The 21,455-nt window shown below is 39.0% G+C and overlaps 1 protein-coding gene across 1 annotated transcript in view; it reads left to right on the top strand.

Annotated features, from left to right (window-relative positions):
* Nucleotides 1-322: 322 nt before the first annotated feature.
* SHANK2 (SH3 and multiple ankyrin repeat domains 2) overlaps nucleotides 323-21,455 on the top strand; it is a gene marked incomplete at both ends in the record, with an annotated part of 28,430 nt that continues 7,297 nt past the window's right edge. The window contains 4 exons of the mRNA XM_009708285.1: nucleotides 323-458; nucleotides 3,116-3,196; nucleotides 3,564-3,572; nucleotides 6,374-6,394. Coding sequence (XP_009706587.1) covers nucleotides 323-458; nucleotides 3,116-3,196; nucleotides 3,564-3,572; nucleotides 6,374-6,394 — 247 coding nt within the window. The remainder of the gene's footprint in view (nucleotides 459-3,115; nucleotides 3,197-3,563; nucleotides 3,573-6,373; nucleotides 6,395-21,455) is intronic.

Raw genomic sequence — 21,455 nt, 5'->3', positions numbered from 1 at the left:
AGAAAATACTTTTAGTGTATGAAATGCAGAGTTGTAGCACACTAATTGTTGGAAATAAAGTATTTGAAGGGAAAGATTTGGTTGAACTCATTAACTTTTTTTAAACTGGTAATTATAAGGAAATTAGTTGCATATTTCATGAAGAGCTAGCTTTGTTTTCCTGTTGTCATGTCAGCTATACGCTGTTTCTTAAATACATATTTTTATTAAAAGACAGTAATTGGAAATTCTGTGTCTTCCTGTTCTTTCCACTTCCTGTTTTTAAAACTGAAAGAACAGTTTTCTGCGTTTTGATCTAAAAGACTATTTTCTTTCTTTGCAGGTTAATAATGAGAATGTAGTGAAAGTTGGCCACAGGCAGGTGGTGAACATGATTCGACAAGGGGGCAATCACCTAGTTCTTAAGGTTGTCACAGTAACCAGGAATCTTGATCCAGATGACACAGCTAGAAAGAAAGGTACATTTTTCTTTTTTCCTAATGGAATCCTTTTGGTCTTGCTCCACAGAAAACAGAGTAAAGATGCGAAATTACTGTTTTATAAATTCTGTTTTATAGACTTCACTTTTAAAATTTGCAATACTCTTATTTAATGTGGAGTAATTTAATTCTGTTGACTTATGCATTAATATGTGACAAAAAAGGGTAATATCTCTTGTTATGCTTGCCATGAAATTTCATCTTTATGAATCTTTATAGATTTATATGTTTGAAGATCCTGTAGTAAAATTTCTTGCAGTAGTGAGAGAGAAAAAGTGCACAGAACAGATTATCTTTTATTGATTAATTCTAAGTGTACTTGAGATGATGTTAGTTTGACTTCTCTTGAAATCATTGAGAACTTATGATTTTGCAAAACACGTATTTTAGAAAGGACCTCTGTAAGAAGAAGAAAAGTAAGCAATATGTTTAGACTGAAGTTCTGGTAGAAAAAAAGTACATTTTAATGGGAAGATTCCTCTAGATGAATTCAGAGTAGAGGAGTTGTTCCAGCCAAGCAAAATCCCTCCTTCTCCCATAAGTAGAAAACATGCACAGCAGCTTTTTTTTTGCCACATGGCTGCTAGCAAGAAAGCAGCTACTCCAAGGAAGGCTAGTGTAGCATCATGTGCCACAAATACTTTGGGAAAGAATTGTCCAGGTATGAACAGGACAAGTTTTTTTTTTCCAGCCTAGGGTTGGGGTTTTTTAATATCAATTTTAATGGAGATTATGGGTTAACCTATATCATAAGATTGGGCTACTACCTTAAGAATTTCAGTGCTTCCCACCCATCGACCCAAAAAAACACCACCAAGACTTCACAAAGTAAGAGGATTTTGCACTATTTCCTTCACCTTAGATAACCCTGAGTTTGCTCAGGTAACAGCTACTCTGGGAAGTCATTAGGCCCTCATAATTATCATTAAGCAGAAAAGATTGCTGCTGCTAACTAGTGTTCAATACAGCAGTAACACATTTTTGAAAATTCCTGTTCCTCCCACCAGTTTCTTGAACTGTCACTCACAGCCACCTGGCTCTTCAAGACAAGAGCGAGCGAGAAGCTGGCACCCGAGAGCTCCCTCTTTGTCCATGAGTAAAACTTCCTGTGTACACTGGGAGTGTTCTTGACATCTACTGCTCATTTTTTAGGGGGGAAAAAAAAAAAAAAGTGGCACCTTGGGGGGAAAAAGGGCTATATTACAGTAAATCATGTCCAAACATGGTCCTGCATTATTTTTAGCTTGATAGAACTACTATTCACACATTTTAAACAAACCTTTCACCTCTGTCTTTTGAGATGTGTCATATTGGCCTTAAATAAAAGTGCTGTTGTATACCACCCACAGGGAAGTTGCTTCTACAAAAACAAAGCCAGGTCTTTGTCGTCATTCCAGAGCCTTCTATTGATAATGTGTCATTTGCCAAAAAATTTAACTTTTACATTTTGTCCTTTTTTGATGCAAGTTGGTAGCCTTTCTTGTTACCTGATGGTTGCCATTGTACCTTGGGATTTGTGTGGAAGGATTTTCTTGCCATCAGTCTCCTTTATGGGGAAGCCAGTGTTAGACAGCCAGCCTCATTTAACAATCCAGTCTTTTGTGCAGTTTCCCTCACAGATTTGTTGTCACTTCTCTTGTTGGGCAAGGGCAGACCTCAGACTGGAGTTGATATGTGCAGTACTTACACAGCCTCATATCTGGCACTGAACCTGAGCTATATTTTTACTTTCTCGTGACATACTGTCATTCGAGCCTCTGTAAGAAGATGATGGAGCTTAACAGGGAAAGGATGACACTGACATAGTGGCTATAGGTGATACAGGAAGAACGTTGTCTACTTCTTTCCTCCATCACTCTTTCTTGCCATCAAACTGCTTTGCTACCTCTTCTCAAAATGGTGTAGCCTGATGTATAGTATTGACCAAAACACTTAAGAATCCTTAATTTTTCCTGGTGTCCTAGAGCCCTTTCTGTTTACTGGAAATCTCCAACTTTCCTACCAACACTGGCATAATCTTTTCTGATGTTATGTTCCTTTCTGACCACCAGAAACATTTGTTATCAGGATACTAAAACACATGCTAGATTTTAGTTTCTGTGCTAGATGATTGCCTTGATATTTTAAGATCTTATTTATTCTGAGGATCACCTGTTTTCCCTACTCTCACCATAACTATTAAGATAAAGTTGAATCTTCTTTCTTGTATTTCTCAGATCTAACAGTTTCTTCAAAGATGAAATTAATCTGGCAGAGATTGGCTGGTCTCCAGGAGATTTTTAGCTATGTACATTTCTTAGAAGGAGGGGCACAACTGCTGTGAGGCACTTTCTCTAGAAAGTCTTTTTCCTACTGAAAAATAGAAGTGCACAGTTATTTAGCTTTAAATGTTTCTATGTATCTTGTTACATAAAAGCTTGCTGATATGTCAAACAATCTACGCTAAAAGTAGAAACAGTATAGAAATTCAGTACATGAAGAGCATCTCAGGGTTTTTTCTTCCACATTTATGTCTTTATTATTACCTTGTTTAATCTAGCGTATTCTTTTAAATAAATACAAAATTGTGTATGTGAATATAGTGTTTTAGAGTTGTGTATTTACTTACACTGTATATCCTTCTGTTTAATGCAAAGCCCCACCACCTCCTAAGCGAGCTCCAACCACTGCACTGACCTTGCGGTCTAAGTCAATGACCTCAGAGCTTGAAGAGCTAGGTAAGAAAGTGTTTTTTGACAAGCATGCTGGCGTAATAGAAATGTAAAAAAAAAAAAATATATATATACGTATATATAAGTTAAATTGACTAAAAGGAACTGCACTGTATACAGTATATAGAACAGAAGAGGTTTTAAGAATGCTGCATCTTTGGAGAGTTCAAATATGCATGATTTGCATGAATAATTTTTGTTTAAACTTGTGTCTTTACTGCTACGCAAGAGAATGTTGATACATTTTATGCATCATCAAAGTTTGGCACATCTACTAAAAAGTAATGCCGTATTATATTTTGTTAGCTTTGCTTTCTACATTTTCAGTTCATCTAATATTGTTTTATTTTAAATTTCTGTGGCCTCTCATTAGTGGATAAAGGTAAGCTGCCAGAAGCTGTTGTTAAAAAGCTGACAGTGTTAAAGCAGCTTCAACTTCAACTTGTTTTCATTAGATTCTGATCTGAAAAAGTGCATATTATGATATCACTTTGACTTCTGTGCATGATATAAACTTAATTCTTCTCACTATTGGTAATAAAAAAGTATTGAGCATTCAGTCTTTTATTTGCTAATTTTAAGAAATGTGATTGTAGATTCCTTTGCTTGATCGTCTCTATTCTAGATACGTATAATTCTTTGGGAATTTTGATTTATTTTCTAGAAGTGAGGAAGAGAATAGTTCTTTTCTTCCTGATTTTACTCTGTTAGGTCATTAAGAAGTAGAATGTCTGCAGTTAGACTAATAAATATGTTATGAATGGACTATATATTCCAAGAGAAAAGCCCGGTGCTTATTTGTATATGGCTATTACACTAAAACTATGTTTAGCAAGTGATAATTGGGTGTAAAAACAAACCATGACCCCCATTGCAGAGTAATAGAGTCTATCATACAAACCATTTGTCCATGTAACCCTACGTTGATTTAAATACTTACATTTTATAATCTTCTTTTTTTTTTTTCTGGCATGGCCTCATATGAAGGCCAACTGGCATGACAAAACCTTTTGTCCCCCTTTTTTTTTTTTTTTTTTTCCCCTGGAAGTCAATGTTTTCTGGGGCAGATGGACTCCATCCATCCTTTAGTGAGTCAAGTATTATAGCTTCAGTGGGATTTCTTACCAACAAATGGGTGCTGAAGTGGTTACTGTCTTCTCTATGGTATAACAACCAAATGAAGACCAAAATAAAACAGTCTGATCTCAGAAAATTAGATTTTTCTGTGCCAGGAAGTTTAGGAGCTTGACTAAAGGTTTCAACAGTTTGTGAATGCTCCATAATTTTTCTTCCAGGATTAAAATGTAAAACATTATTTCTGGAGCCACTTTTGGGTCGGAGTGTTTTGATTTGTTTTCCTTTCATGGAGTGCTAAGAGGTTATAAAACTTTACTGGCTTATCAACAAACTTTCCCAAGGGGACAGAAATACTTAGGCACCGTTTTTCCCCCTTCATTATCCCCTTCTGCAAATCACTTTCAAGCTAAGGATATTCTTCTACTTCTCTTACTTTTCAATATTACGTAGCAGATACTGTTCTTAAAGCAGAGAGAAGCAGCACTCTTTTCTAGGGTAAAATAGCTTATTAATAGTAACATCACCTCTGCAGTGAAGACCTTCATATTTTAGCTTTCTCACCCCCCTGTTCAGGTTGTAGTACTTGATCTGCTATTTGTTCTCATCGGCTGGCAGAAACCACTGCAACTCTTGTCACTAGCAGCCATGGGACATACTTCAATCTTTAAGGATGTTTCCCATCCATATGTTTATCCAGATTGGCCAAATATTACAGTGACAAGACTTTACTATTCTGAAGAATAGTCCTGAATCCTGTTCCAGAAGTGTATGTCCCCTAATAAAGCTGTAGTAATACTAGAGCATGGCAGAAATTTGTCTCCTTCCTAAACAAGACTGTAAATACCAGTTGCATGATACTCTGAACATTTGCCACCCTAGCAAAAAATATGACTTCTGTTATAAAGTACATCTGAGGTCTACTTATTTTAATATTTGTCCTGTAAAAGGGCTGTTATCAGAAGGAACAAGAATTCTTAAATTGCACAACAGCTGAATAAGCTTCCAAAGAGAACATGTTCTTGCTATCATCAGTTAAAAGTTGTCTTCTGACATAAAACACAGATTGTATGTGTGTATTTATATATAATTTACATATCTTTATATGTATATGTGTATATATTGGACATCTGTATGAACTATGAGAACACCCACATTTTTATATCCATTAAACTATCTAATGAATAAGCATTTGTTTCATAACATATATGTGCAAACTAAATAGGAATTATATATAGATGAACACTGTGGATGTTCTCATCAATATATATGTGTAATCTTTTTGCTGAACTGAAGAAACTCATGGTCTCAATAATGTCTTGTGGCAAAGAATTCCAGAGGCTAATTATGTGCTGTGTACAAATGTATTTCCTTTTTATTGGTTTTTAATGTGATGCCTTTAATTTTATTGAATGTCCCTTGTTATGTAATAGAAGAAAAAGATAAATAGAAAATCCCCATTTGTTTTCCCTTAGAGTATGTATTTTCATAATTTCTCCTAATTCGTAATTTTGTAGTTTCTCCTAAGATAAACAACATCATTTTTTTAAAAAAATAATTTATACATCTTCCAGTCTTTACGGTCACTTCCGTTGCCTGGCTCTGAACTCTACTTACAGTTTTATTGACATGTTTGTAGCTACTCTGTTCTCTATAATATTGGGCAGACCATCTCAGTTGTTCTCTTTCAGACGAGTTAATCCAAAATATGGCAGATAACATGTGCTAATGATTCCTTTCCACTTCAATCTACAAAGATTTGAAAAATGCCCATTATCATAATTTGAAAGCCCTGGTATCAACAAATTGCCCCAATTACTGTTTTTAAAAAAGAATTCAGAAAAAAAAAAAAAAATTTGTACATGTATCCCTAATATCTGCAGGGGAGCAATTTCTTATAGTTAGGGTATAAACCCTGATAAACTGTGCTTTTGCCAAGCTGTTTATCTGCTGTGGTTTGATAGATACATGCATAGTAGAGGCTGGCAGGGAGAGACTAACTTCTTAGGTGGAAGAAAAATGTTTGTGCTCAAAATGACAGACAAGGATTTAGCATATAAAAATTACCTTCAGAATTGATTCACAGTTCATTCCCTTTCTATTTCCAAGCTTCAGTACGGAAGAAGAAGGGTAAGGGGAAGCATTTTGTCTCTTGTTTAACCTGTTTTCACCTTTCCATAGTGAAGGATAATAACATAACGTAAATGTTGGCATATGGTCCAGTTTATTTTATGGTGTCAAATGTACATTGATTATTGTATATGTTTTTTAGTTATTTAGTTAATAAATTGCAAACACACTAAGAACTCCAACAGAAGACTACATTTGAAAATATTCCCCACATTTCTTCCTTTTGTCTCCTTTCCTTCATCTTGCCTTTTTTTCCTTCTTTGTATCCAACTCTTTTCCAAACCCTTCCATATCATCTCCTCACAGTTACTGTGCTAACTGGTGGCCACAGAGAACATATGGCCAGTAACATATCCTCAGTGTAGTCCTACGTTAGTGATTTCACTTGTCTTTTTAATGGCCAAATGTGACTCCCATAACCACACTGTCTCTGTCTCAGGAAACAGGGATCTTGCACACAACACTTGAACTTTTGACCTGGAGAAATGCTGCTCTGCACAATTTTAAGTTTTCAATATAACATCTTCCACGCTGTCCCGTATGCATGGAGTGCCCTCCCTGAACTGATTCATAAGGCCACTACCTTCTCCTTGAAATCTCTCCTAAAGACCCACTTCCCCTATGATCCCTGTTAAGCAATCCTCTAAGTAATGATGGCTAGGCAGAGGGGCAGGTAGAAACAGTGGTGCTATTTTAATAGCTTTTATAAATGTAAATGTATATATGTATACAAAGTTTGTTTGTGTTTAGCTGTATTTTTCCATACTCCTGTATGTCATTTTGCTTTCTTAGATTGTAAGCTCTCCTGAGCAGGGATTGTCATTTACACGTTTTCATGGCGTCTAGCCCAAGGAAGAGTCTCAAACCTCCCTGAGCCCCTGGGTGTTAGGTGGTAAAACAATCTGCATCCTGCTCTTCGACAAAGTTCAGTGTCACGGAAAGGAAAGCTAGGCTGTAGGCAGTGTCCTCTCTCAACAGAGAAGCTTTTGCTTTTTAATGTTAAATAGGACAAAATTGGGTTATTTTCCACTCTTTACTGTTCTGCTCTTTCCTGACCTCCTTTCAGGTCACTAACAGATATTCCAGCTAGTGATATTTTCCATTCTCCATTCAGGAAATATGATAGAATAAACCCCACTACCACTGGTATTTTTCTGAAAAATATGTTTTGGCAGCATATAAAAAAATCTTTACGATGTTATTGTAGAGTCTTCTGTCAAGCAAAAATTCAGTTTTCTGGGTCATAAGTGAGGGAGGCATTAAGATGAAAATAATGGCTTTCATGGTTCTGTTTAACTGGTTTTGTTGGTTGTCTTTTGAGAGGGGTTCTGGTTCATTGGGAGGATAGGAGAAGGGAAGAACATAGGCTGTATTTTTTATATTCAAGGTAGAAGATATGATGTTTGTGTCTAAAGAGATAGGTAATAAAATCTTTGGGTTCACGGCAGTATGGCATAGGCAGTATTATCATTCTACTGCAGTTACATAGCACAAATTACTAAAACATAAACTGTACTTCATCTGTGCCACTGACGTTCTGCTTACAGTAGTTGCCTGAGTCAGAGACGTAGCATCCAACTTCAAAACATATGTTTGGAGGGGATGTGTTTTCAACAATGAAACTACTTTCTGGGTTTTGTGGGATATTGGGGAGGGGGGAGAGGCGTTCTTTTTTCTTTTGTGACTTGTAGGTTTCCAAGAATTGTTGAATGAGTAAGTTATGGCAACAGGTAAACTGACAGTTGTAGCAGCAATTTTTGGAGGCAGTACTTAAACTATACTTCTAGGTAATGTGTAGTTAGCCCATTAATACTGAAGAATAACCAGAATATTCATGTAGCAAATTGAAATGAAGATTTGCAAATACTCTAAAAATAAAACATTAAAAGAAACAATTTTGGTCATAATTCTCATCATCACTAGAGAAAATAGGTATCATTAGAGTTTCAAAGTTAATATTTTAAAATAACAAATTTAACTGTTCATGAAAAGTTTATGTGTCTCGTGAAAACCTTGTTTTTAAAAGGTTTTCAGTTCAGTTTTTGTTTTGATTTGTTTATCGATAGCTTCTTGTGGATGGAGAATTTTAAAATTATATGATACTTAAGGAACACATGCATAACCTAAGATCTGTAAATGTCTAGATACATGATTTTAAAGTTTCATGCTCCTAAGCTTTTTTTACTGCTAGGAAATGGGTTTGATTTAGTGAGTAATTTGGGATTTTCAGTGAAGGCTAAAGTGGACAGTGTTTAATTTTAAAAACCTGATGCAAAAATCCTCTGAGAGAAAGTACAAAATTAAGAATAAAGCAGGCTAAATTTTCATAGTGAAATGGGAATGACAAGATAAATAATTCTTCTGCATTAATAAATATTACTTTGACCGTGTCACACAAGTGTCAGTTGTGAGCTAGGGGTGGCGGTTGGTTTGTTCTTAGATTTGATATGGTAATCAATATAAAGTAATCCCTCTGTATGTGTTGATACTGATCTTTGGGTTTTGATGTGGGCTACAGTACCAAATACAAATATAGGATTTTCCTCCTTTGAACAGTTTAGATGTTAATACCACCTCTCAGATACAGAATAACTGTGATATCATCAACACAGAATATTGTAACCTGGCATCAAGTCTTAGCGGCATTTGAATAGAAAAATATCAGTTGATGGCATTCAAAAGAAATATTATTAGCTCTGTCTGCAATAAGCATTCACACTTCATCCCATTCCTGTTGTCCATTGTTTCAAAGGTGGCACATTCTAATGGCATCTGAAACAATGAAATTGCGGAGCAAATATATATAAATGAATGCCAAATAGCAGATTAGCTTACAGTGTTATGTTATGTTTGAAGAAACCACTCACAAAGGTCTGGGTTCAAAAATCATTTCTTTATTTCACTGTGGTGGAATTGATGATGGAGATTTGTCTGCAGGAAACAATGGAAATACCATCAAAGCAACTTTTACAGCACTCACACCGTCGACTCCTTTGATAGTTTCCAGCATCTGCAGCGCTTCTATGTAGAAAGAAGGTTTTCTGATCTTCGCCAGGCACAGTATTTTAGAAGATGAGAGCAAAAGACATCAGGCTTAATGAAGAATTCTTGAAGGGTATCCTTGTAAGTAATCGATTTGCATTACATATTTAAAGCAATACAGTAAAAAGATAAAAGTTGTCATCAGGTTGTCATTTTTCACAAGCGTAAAGCAGTGACTTTGGGTGGAATTTGTGAAGTCTGTGTGTGAAAAAATATGGGCCCCAGTTTTTGTTGATGTAGCAAGGTTACAGGTTTTATGACTTGTAGTCTTAACTTGTGGGGAGTCAAGAACAGTGTAAGAAGGTATAGGATTAGGACCATGCCTATGACTTATGTGCTTTGAAAACACTTGGTAAGAGAAAAGTATTGAAAAACTACGTTTCAAGGAGAACAATGCTAACCCTATGTTTTCCGCTAAAAAAAAATCGGCGCCTAGCTGGCGATGTGCTGATTAGCAGCTTTTGGAACTGAATCTTAAATTAACAGGTAACTCACTACTGAACAGTTCTTCAAACCAGGATTTATGTTGTGTGAGGTGGGCAGCTCTAACTAACACTTTGAAAACACTGGGAATCCTGAGCAGAGGTCAGTTGAGTCTCTGTGTGGGTGTTCTCCTCATTTATGCTAGTATGATTTTGAATTTATCAGCTTATTCTTGAGTATGTAGTGCCCTTTCGTGATACTTGTTTTTCTTTACTACAGGACAGTAATTGAAAAGGTTTCAAAACCTTTCTGAATCAGCCAAACAAGACAATGGTATGAAAGAAGTTGGAAAAGGAATTGTAAGTGTTAAAGGAAACGTGGTTTCTGTAGCATTTGGAAACAGACGAATTAAAATACATTGGCATATGTGAGTGTCGCTTGCTATACTCAGATATTATTAATTGAATATCTAACCACATATTCAAAATCATGAGTGCTTGAGGAACAGTAAAAATTGCATGTCTTTCCCAACATGGTACAGTTAGGGCAGTGGAAAGCTTTTTCAACACTTTTAATGTGTTCTCTCTCTTTTTCAGGAGCCAGGGAGATGAAGGACTTATCTCCCTCATCTCAAAACTCCCTTTGCTGCTATTTCTCTTTTTTTTTCTTCAAATGTTCATATACTCATGTTAATTAATTTCTAATATAATTAAAAATAAATGTTTTTAGATAATTCATCATAGTTTGTTTGGTTTTTCCCCTCGGTGTGGAAGTGTGAGAGTAAGTGTAAGAACTGAGAAGGCTGCAAGTGTCTTAGGTCCTCCACTTTTCTTTTTGGTTTCTTTTGGTTGATTGTCTTTCTTCTGTGACTAGGCCAAATTTTCAAATGCTGTCTCTTAAACAGAACATCAAATTGCCATTTAAATTCCACCTGGCTTGCAGGGTAGGAGTGGGTATTGACTATATTCTCTGCTTTGTTTTTGTTCTTAAACAGAAACCACTGTTAGACAATGACCATTCCTCTTTCAAGGTAGGCTGAATTGTAAGGCTTCAAGATTGCAGGTGCATTTTAAATGCCTGTGTAATTATTTCATTAATTGAACATACTGTTAAAGAGCTGGTACTTGAAAATTGTATCTGTAGAAAGAATTTGAACATACCAGTTTTCTGCATTCCTTAAAATTACTTTCGATGGTGTGATTATAACGTGTAAATGTGACTTATATGTACTAATGTGAAGACATTTTCAGCCCTAGAAACACAAATAAGACCTTCTTTCAAGAAAGTTTTGATAGTTCTTTATTGTGAATACATACAAATCATTTTTATAAGTCTTGTAATGGTATTTATAGATACTCAATGTTAAATGGTTAGTTTTAGTCACTAAACAGTTTTTGTGTTTTACTGGTTTATTTTACATAATTTTCCATTTTTTGGATTTTAGTGTACTTTATAGCATTTACAGTATCCCAGAGAACATACAAGTATTTTTACTCATTTTTCGTAGAAAGAAAGTGTTTCAAATGGCTTATGTTTTTGACTATATTGCAAAGCACTTTTGTTATTTCTTCATTATGCTAACTACTAAAATAATATTCTCTGCCTATTGTTTGCAGTATGGTAAATATGTGATTTTGGCATTGTGATTTAAGCACAATCCTGTAAATTGTTCATTTGAGGTGGGGCTGAAACAAATTAATTCCAGATTAAAATGTGCTTGTGGTGGCAGATTTATGAGGATTAGCCTAATTGTCTAGATGAAAACGCATATCATTCCATTTCTGTATATTTTTTAACTATACATTTACATGACATAACTGTAGGCTGAACTTGTTTCTTTCCTCTAAATATGATCATAAACAACAAATTTGGATTTAAATCTTAATGTTCTTACTCTGCTTTAGATAAGGTTAGTCTTTAAATGCTTAGCAGTATGTTGAAGGCCTAGGTATACTTTACCTACTTTTGGTCTTTGATGAATTTCTGTACATCTATTCCTATTTGAGTAGCTAAAAAGGAAGACATTGGTTTTCAGTGGGCATAGGTAATGTAACAGAGATCCATTTTTAACCATCTGCGAATAGGAGTCACCTGTTTTTCCCCAGAGGCACTAGAGATCTTATTCATCGAGTACAATTGTTTCTATGACAAGCACTGTTATCATACGAAATTCTATAGTCTGATCAAGCTTTCTTTTGAAATCAGTAGGTTCTCATCTTTCTGCTACCACCCCATTAAGATCGGAAACTGTTCTAGAATTTTATTCATCTGCTGCTTTGAAAGCATTCTCTAGGTTCCCATAGGTAGTTTGCCCAAATTGTCCTTTACATAGTTCCCCCCACCCACAGACATTCACCCTGAAGTATTTATAAAATTACTTCCCAGCTATTCTTTTACAAACTAAGCAGGGCAAGGTCTTTTGAGTATATATGGGAAGTGACAAAAATTGTAAAAGGAATGCAATGTAAATAAGTGCACCTACTTGTTTTGGATTTTTTTTTTTCAGATATGCAAACTTATAATTATGTGCATAACCAACTCGCACTTGTTTTAGCTGGTCTTTATGCAAAAAACAAGCTACTTATAGTTGAAAATAAAATAAATTTTTAAAATGAATCCATAAGATAAAAGCAACACCACAGCCATATTTTTATGTAGTTTGAACTAATGTCTATTAATTTTTAATCAGCACACCTAAAGACTACCCCTTTAGTTTTAGTACTGCTTATGTAACTGATTTTGGCAGATTATTGACAAGGAAACAAATTTTATCGGCTAATGAAAGAAATTAAACTAAACTTGCAAACTCATATTTAGGGAAGGCGATGGAACAAAATATGTGCATATGCAGTACCTGACATTAAGGGCTATGTGCCTAGACCCGTTGACATCAAGGAAGAATGAATGTCCTGTGTTCCCATCACTTTTCAAAAGGAAAAATACATGTGCGAAATATTTGACTGTGGTTGACTGCAGATGCTAGAAAAGGTGGGTGATGCTACAGCATATAGGTGCAATTGGCATTGTATGAAGTTTTGCATAACTGATTGCGCCTGGTACAGTTTCTGTCTGTATCTATCTTAGGTATTTACAAGGCATCTATCACCTTGGTACCTAAGCAGTTTGAAAAATGCACCCACCCCAGGAGGCATGATGCAGATACAGGCAGAGGCCCAGGTCCAGAGCAGCAGAGGCAGGTCCCAGGAAGCTCCCCAACTGTGTTACTGCTGTTGTTGAGCTCCTGGCCCACTTGTTGTGGCCAAGAAACATCTCCACCTACTAGACGGTACCCCACCCCTCACGTCCAGCTCCACTGGTGGGGAATCTGAAAAGGAAAGATAATGGAAAAGGCAACGATCCAGTAGCAGAGGTGAAACAGAAATGGTGGGATTTCAAAAGGAGGGATTCTTAAAGAGCAGCACATCTCAGGGGAGGGATCAGCTGCCAGTCCAAGTGGCAGGTAAGGCACAACACAGGCATAAATCTCAAATGTTCTTCAGTGAACAAAAGTTAAAGAAATACCTCTGATGTCTCTTAAGTTTGTCTATATCCAAAGCCCTGCTGTGTTCTTGGCCTCTGTCTCGGTCCTCTATCCCTACAGCTGAATCGACTGTTCAGTTCTCTGTGTATCTCAACCCAATAATTGCTACAATCCTAAATATGTATAATAACAAACTTAAAGGACTCTCACCAGTTGAATGTTGTGGTCCAAAGAGACTGCATGGTATAGCAGTGCTCCAAAAATGATGGACATATTCATGAACCTAAAGGCTGGAATAATCCTGGCTTCTAATCACCATGTTCGTGCAAACCACAGATCACCCCTGCAGGCACAAAAGATGGAGCAGTTCTCCTGTGGCCACCAGGAGCAATTGCTGATCTACCACATCAGACCAAGCTCTGTCTCGGCCCAGTGCAAACACCCATACAGGCAGCCAGCTGTGGGCTTCGCTGCAGAAACAGAGACCTGTCTAACAGGAAAGAAAGAAAGATAGCCAGAACTTTGATGAAGGCTCACTAGTTAATATTACATGGACTGCATTAATAACAGATCTCATTTTTTTTCTTTCAACACAACAGAATCAGCGAGGTAAAACAAAAAATGGTCTTCAGAAGCTTGTGAGTCCCATGTGACTTTTGGTAATAGCTGCATAGTACTCACAGTGATCAAACAGTAAAGTTAAAGGGCAGTGGGTCACTGGCTTCCAGATGTTGACATTTCCTTTAGCCCATATGCATGCTCCTTTCTGATTCCCTTACTTGGTCATTTAAGGATCAAAATGGGAGTCGTGCCTTGTCAGAGCAAGGGAGATGAGTTTAGGAACACGAAGCAAGTCACACCTTTGGAGTCTGCCAGTTTGTTGGCTGGTATCACTAGGTATAACTATAAAGATATCTATAAAAGACATAAGTGACCTATTTTGCCTGTAAGTCATATATATAATACTGTGAGCAAACCACTGCATGTAGGAATGGTGTGTGAGGTGGAAACAACTAGAAAGACAATCTGACCTCTTCCCTTTGCTTCACACCTAAGGAAGCTAGCTGTGCTTCTTTGTACACACTGTATTTAAAGCTTGGTTTTAAAAGAGAGAGGTCTTTTTAAAGCCAATTGGCAACCAAGTAAGATCAACCATGTTGGTACGTAGTTTGGTCCATGGCCAGTTCTGACTTGATAGTCTTAGTGCCCTCTCTCTCTTTTTTTTTTTTTTTCTTTTGAAGTCACCCCTTTGCCAAGGAAATGAGATAAAGGCAGTTAGTTGAGGTAACTCTTTCAGCCAGCTTTAATCCTACTGTCAGCAGCTGTTGAAAGCAGTCAGCCTCTTCTCTGGCCGATAAGAATGGTTTCTGGCCAAACCAAGTTTTCCAGTGCCCCTACTGTAACTGGCACACCTTTTCCACAGCACCAACCTAGCCACTGGTGCAATCATCTTGCCAAGATCCAATCTGAATTTAGGGCGACCTTTGATCATCAAGGAATGGATTTATTGGGCAGAGACTGACACGTTCATCAAGGTGATGTCAGCTGTCGACCTTCAGGCAGTTTTCCCATGATTGCTCTGTAGCGAACGAAAGCTTGTGTAAGGCCATGTCTGTAACGCACCCTCGGTTTCCCCATGCCCCATGTCAATGCTTCACAAAGCTTCTGGAAACCAGTTACCAGAGTTGTTGAACACTTTGTTATGGATTTTCCTCCTTTTCATTGCTAGTCACGTTAACAAACCTATTCTAAAACCTGTGAATGTATTCATTATTCATAAGTATTTGCCAGTAGTTTCCACAATTAACTTTCTGCCCGTGGGTTTTTACGGAGTGTTTGCTGGTACTCTTTGTCATTTGTGTTATTGGTCACCTATGCCAGATGCTGCTCTTTCAGCTCTGAAAGACTTAAAATACTGATTAGGAGAATAGTGAGTGGTAAATTTTCATAGAGAATCAGGAACTTTGCAAAAATTTATTATGCTTTTTCAGAGAAACTTATCTTCACAAGCCTCTGGCAAATGTGTAAACATGCACAAATAACAAAAGCATTATGATCCCCCTGAATCTGAACAAACTGAACTCAGTGATACTATTTACAGAAATATTCATAAATTAATGTGGGGTTTGGAGGGGTTTTTTATTTTGTTTTGTTCCAGTTTTTGACTTTTAATTTAGTTTGATTCTATTGTTCACCAATTGCTACATGGGCTCTGTTTAGAACATTTGTCAGGAGAATGGAGTTTTCAAATATGGGCAATTTTCTGATGACATGTCAAAAGAAATACAAAGACATTTTGTATGACCACTGACTCTACCAGAATGAATATACACGATCCCTTATCTTTCTCCTATTCCATAGAATTTAACTGAAATGTGTGTTTGCTATGTGTGGTAAAAATAGGTCCCCTGTTTTTTTGTTCTTTTTTTTTCATGCGTATTCAAATAGGAAAATGCTGAGAAATAATTTTGTGGTCCTACAGTATAGTTGTTAGAGAGATTTATTAATGAAGCGTTGCAGCTATGGCTGCTTTAGGCAAAGGGGGTAGAAGAATTGCAAAGGAAGAAGCAGTTATTACAGTTAGGTTGATATACAGTCCCTTTCAAATCTCCATGGAGTGGAAGAGCCAATGATTGCATGACAGTTTGTCCCTAAAATTCATTTTCATAAGGAGCTCATACCTTTTTACAAATACAATCTCATCCTCACTTTCCATAAAACATGCAACTGGACAGTCCAGCCAGACACAGGGAGAATGTGAATACTTTGAATGTGAATACTATGAAGTAGTGAATATGCTAAATGCACAGATAATATCCATTATTTTAGCATTTTAAAAGATCATAATTATATTAAGCCACGCAGAATCCCTTTTAGAGCGGTATAATATTGGAGGCACTTGGGTGTAGAAATAATGAGTGCCACATTAGGGTAGACAGGGTCTGATATATAGGAGGAGGGATCCTTGGGTCTGTCAGAAGGAGCTTTCATTTAAAACTATGTAAAATTTAAAAAAAAATTCAAACAAAAAAACCCCTTATTCGTAAACACAACCAGAAGTATCATTTAACATGACCTCAGCAACACCTTCCAGATACGAGCTTACAGCTTCAAAGTGAGGTCTGAAGAGCAGCATATAAAGCATTTCAAAGAGGTGAAATTGATCCTTAAGGAATAGCGTTTTTCAAGACTGGGATGCCAGAGAGTAGGCATGACACTGATCTGGCGTTCAGACCACCGTAGGGTGAGCAGCACAGCCAGCTAGCGACAGTCAGCCGCCGCCGATCAGGTCACGGTCTTACTGACAGCAGCGCTTCTCTCACGTATCTCTTGCCTGAGCGTGAGGAATGCAGGCTCTTTGGGCTACCGTACTGCAACATTTTAGCCAGACCACCCCAGATTAATTTCTGATGACCAAATTGTCCCCCCCAAAAAAGCCAAAGTGGACTCCTTTTTTTATCTGAAGCGTGGAAAGGGTGAGAGTTATGGCCACTGACTCGTGTCATCAAGAATGGTGCTGGGCAGATCGTGCTCTACTGTGAGTGCTGATTGCTGTGGGTGCAAAAAGCTTAGCCGTTTCTAGCCTTCGGGAGCACATTTTATGTAGGGGAGGATTTAGAGTAAGCACGTACCTAATATCCTCCTCGTTAACATCTGTGCCTCTTTGCACACTAAGCTGCTCCAGGGAAGCACTTGCACCCAGATTTCCACCATGTGCCCTCAGGCAAGGGAAAAGGTAGCCAGGGGAGGGCAAAACTAAATTTTCAGAAGATGATGAGATCCTGGCGAGCAATGCCCTCAGACAGTGTTACCTACTGTTTGGAGAAAAGAACAAGAAAAATCCGGCAAATGTTGGGGAGGGCATTGCTCGCGGGATAAATGCTGTGGATGGCCAGCGTCACGCTGCAGCAGTGGTTTGGGAGAGAGCACACGGGGGGTGGGGGGTGACGTGAGACGTCGGACAAAAGCGAAGATAGCCAGCAGTGCTTCAGAACAACAAAAGGGCTGCCCTCAGCCAGTGGTGGAGCACATCTGGCACCCCAGGAAGCTCCATTGGACACTTGGCCCTGAGCTCGTCCCAGGGATTTCTGACTGACACCACTGCAGTGCATAGGTGAGCTTTTTGATAGGTTCACTGACATTTCCTGTCACAGTCACGATGAGGTGAATTGGTAGTTCCTGCCTTGGGATGCAGCATGGCTGTGTGTGTTATGGGTACAGGACAGTGTGCATTTATACCAAAAGCAGTTAATAACGTCAACTGCCACGTGCCCAATGCAGTCACTAAACTTTAGTCCGCCCTTCCGTTTGCCCAAACACATACACTCTGGCTTCCCAACTGGCTTCTTTCTATGTGTTGTCCAATGCATGTAGATACCTCCATCTGCCTGGCCTCAGATACAGTGGTTGTTGCTCCTCTATTTGATTGCCAGATGTCACTGGGGAACAAGATGGGGAGGTTCCTGGATCCTCGGGGCAAGCCAGTCGTCACCGAGGGAGCTCGCCGTCCACACCAGCCGAAGAACAGGAATCCTCGGTGCCTGCCTCTGATGAAGACTCGCCGGCCAGGACCACAGAGAGCTGGCAGTGGCCGTTGTCCTCGTCTGAAACGCACAGCAACGTTGGGGAGGATTTTGAGGGATTTCAAACGCCAGCGCGGACTCCGGAGTGTACCATGGACATACAGTCTCCCGGGGATCAGTCACTCAGTAGGACTCCTCAGTTTGAAAGTGACTCTCCTGAGGAGGAGGGAAATGATGAAATGAATGAAGAGCGCTGCGGTGTTGAGCCTGTCCCTAGGGATCGGGGTTGGAGAGGGCAGCCCCAGCTAACAGAGGGAGAGAAGCTGTTGATGGAAACCAACAGTAGGATTGTGCAGCTGCTGGAAAATATCAAGAGGGAGCATGCACAGTCCATGGGTCTCATGTCGCAGTCCATGGGCCGTATGGAGCTGCAGCTGGGCATTGTGGCTACCTCCACAAGAGCCATCCATAACTACCTGTCAGAGATTTTAGCTTTCCTCAAGCAGCCAAGGACGCAGGTCCTTGAAACGCGCATCTCCCAAAGAGCCACCCCCCATGTCGAGTTAACTTGTGCCTCGACATGGACCGGTGAGGACGCAGTGGCATCCTCCACTGTGTGCTTACCAGGGGCCGAAGGGACGAGCGACTCTCGAGAACCACCGCAGGCCACCCTGCCTTGTCGCAGTGGCCGGCTGCAGAGAGCCATAACCGAGCGGGCCTCGTTGCCCATGCCTACACGCCAGGCAAAGGGGGGAGGGAAGAAAAAATAACCACACCATAGGATTTTTAGGGGTTTTTTTAATGTGCCTGTCCTTTTAATTCTTAGCCATAAGGCCATCAGTGGCAGAATTCAACCATTTCCTACATTGGCTAACATTGTATTCTGGCTGACTAGGTTAGTCTAACATTTTGTAGTTTATATTTGCACTGTTAACGATGTGTGCTGCTGGTATTTGAAGAACATTTGCCTCTGTTCTTTCACTTTAACTTCATACGAGCATTTTTTTACTCTGTGCCAGGCATTCATTGCTTTTCTTACAAATACAAGTCATTTCTTGAGGCAGCTGTTTTTTGAGTTTTCTTTCTCCATTATCCCATCCCCTCTGAGCAAGCATTCTGGACTTGGTGGTAAGTATACAGGTCTTGGCAATACTCGCCTCCAAAACTGTGTTCGATCAGTCTTTGCCTGGTGTTTCTGGCATGCCAGCCTGAGGTGTTGGGTTTAGCCTGTACCAGATCATGATCATTCTTATCCTCTGTGGGTCTGACAAGCTCACTTTCTAAGACCCTCGGTGGAGCTAATCCACATGTCTTGGCTATGTCGTACAATAAGTAATGTTGCCAGGATCATACCTCATATTTATCTTTTGGGGCCTATATAGTGATGTGCCACCAGATCTATCTAGGCACCTGACTCTCATTTTCAAAGTTCCTTTTATGATGGATCTGGTGGTTTGATGGGCAGCATTATAATTTTTCCTCTGAGAGAGTCTGGGGATTTGAAACAGGAGTCACTAAGCAATGTGTTCTACGGGGATAAGAGCCATCTCCTGCAACAAATCTATTAGGAGGAGACTGTCCCCTGTAATTATCACAGATATTAATTATTTAAGAAAAAGAAAAAAAAAAGCAACTTACCTAGCAGCCAGACCTCTTGAGAATGTAAAAGTCATGACACGCTGTTGGGTACTGTGCTACTATGTCTGTGATTAAGAGCTTTTCATCAGAGACGACCTACATGTTGATAAAATGCAACTACTTTCTGTGCCTTTAGGCCATCTAATTTCCTGAGGGCTGGCACCCTGAGCAGAGCATGGGTGCAATTGGTAACCCACAGGGCAGATGGAAACGTACTTGGCAATAAATTATTTTATATCTGTTGGTGCTGCCTCTCTCGGGGGAATTTAATATAGTGGCACTCAAATTGCTATATGCATGCAGAGGCATCAGACTGGCTTATACATGTGGTATCCCTGACAGTTCTCCGAAAGGATGCTGTTACCAGGAGCCCCTTGAGCAGTGGTAACTAATTATCACAGGTGTAGCATGGCTCCTGTGTTTGACTCTCAACATGCCGTTGTAACTTCTCGTAAAGGTTCAGAAGAGTTTATATGGCAAAGCAGTGATGAATTCCTCCTCTGGTGAATACTAGAGAATAATTGTAGGACTAAAAATCCTCTTCTATGATTACGGCTGAGCTGCGCTCTCTGTCCAGTGAGCCATAGGCTCTTCTTCCCTGTCTTTCTGCAAGACTGAAGTTATTCAAAATAAAGCAGATAATATTTTGTTATTCTACCAGTCAGCCACAAATTGCTCCCTTATAAGTGTGTGTGCGTGCGTGCTTGTGGCTGTACTTCGCTAAATGACCGGTTTAACGATGAAATGCAGCTGGCATGGCCAACCTCCAATGTAGGCTTTTTCCACTCCGCTACAGAATATTTCTTCCCTTCCACCTCCATACAGCTGCGTTCCTTTTAAGAATACCTTTGGAGGCGTGCTTCTTTGGCCACACTGTCGACACACCTCACACCAGGTGCAAATTTTTGCACCCATTCTGTGGCTTTTTTATATATATATCTTTTGATAAACCTGTTTGTAAAAGTATCCTCAGAGAATTTCCAACACAAGTTTGTAAGATTCCCCTCTCGTTGGTACGAGAAATGCATGCTGCAGAGTATTTAAGATCACGAGGAGGTTGGGAGAGAAGCCGATTAGTAAGCCTGACAAATTATTCCAGTACGTGCGGCCTTTTGAACATGGGTTTCTGGTGCGTACATGGTTTGCACACTGGTACTGTGGATACGAACAGCCTAGTTAAAGGCAAAGGCAAGTGAAAGTTTGTCCCAATATGCTCACGTCTTCTTTCTTTGGGATGAGTTTGGATGAAGCTAAATACAATTCAGCCAGTTAATTTTCTTGGCCTCATTAGCACGTTTGATAATACAGTGAGAATGTTTTTATTTTACATAGTGCTTTCACTTCAAAGGTGTGGTGCAGTTGCGGCCAGATGCTAAGATTTTGACGTATTCTGCAGGACCCGCCATGTAGCTGCTGCCATTTAGAATAAATCTCTTTCCACACGCTGGCTGCTTCTGTAGCTTCAAATTTTTTGTCGTAGTTTTAAAATGACAACCTCCACTCTACCTTTGCTTTCTGATCAAAGGCAGTAGAGCAAAAGAAGAAGCTGCGCAGATGTGGCAGTGCTGCCGTTGGAAATACTACGCGAGGAACCCCTAAAGAGCTCCTTGCAAAGCAGCTTAAGTTTTAACCTGCTCTCCTCTCCCGTTTCCAAGTGCTTTAGCTAGACATGGCAAGGCACAAAGCACCACTTGAATGGGAGCAGCTATAGGTTGAGAAGGACTGAGAACCTGTCTACAGACAAGAAACCTGCAATAAACTTACACAAAACAAAGGGATTTTTCCAACTGGAAACAGTAGATGGTATTAAGAATTGGTACCAACTGATATTTTGGTCAGATCCAAAATTAGGATCTGACTTCTAGTATTGTCTAGCAAAATCAGTGCAGTTGGAGGGTATGTATGTTTCATCCCCAAACAAATATTTTCATGCTTTTCAAGTGTCTGTCATAGC

The sequence above is a fragment of the Cariama cristata genome, unplaced genomic scaffold (genome assembly GCF_000690535.1).
Source record: "Cariama cristata isolate BGI_N322 unplaced genomic scaffold, ASM69053v1 scaffold7439, whole genome shotgun sequence".
NCBI lineage: Eukaryota > Metazoa > Chordata > Aves > Cariamiformes > Cariamidae > Cariama > Cariama cristata.
Note: the sequence above shows the minus strand (reverse complement) of the source record. Positions and strands in the feature narration are given on the sequence as shown.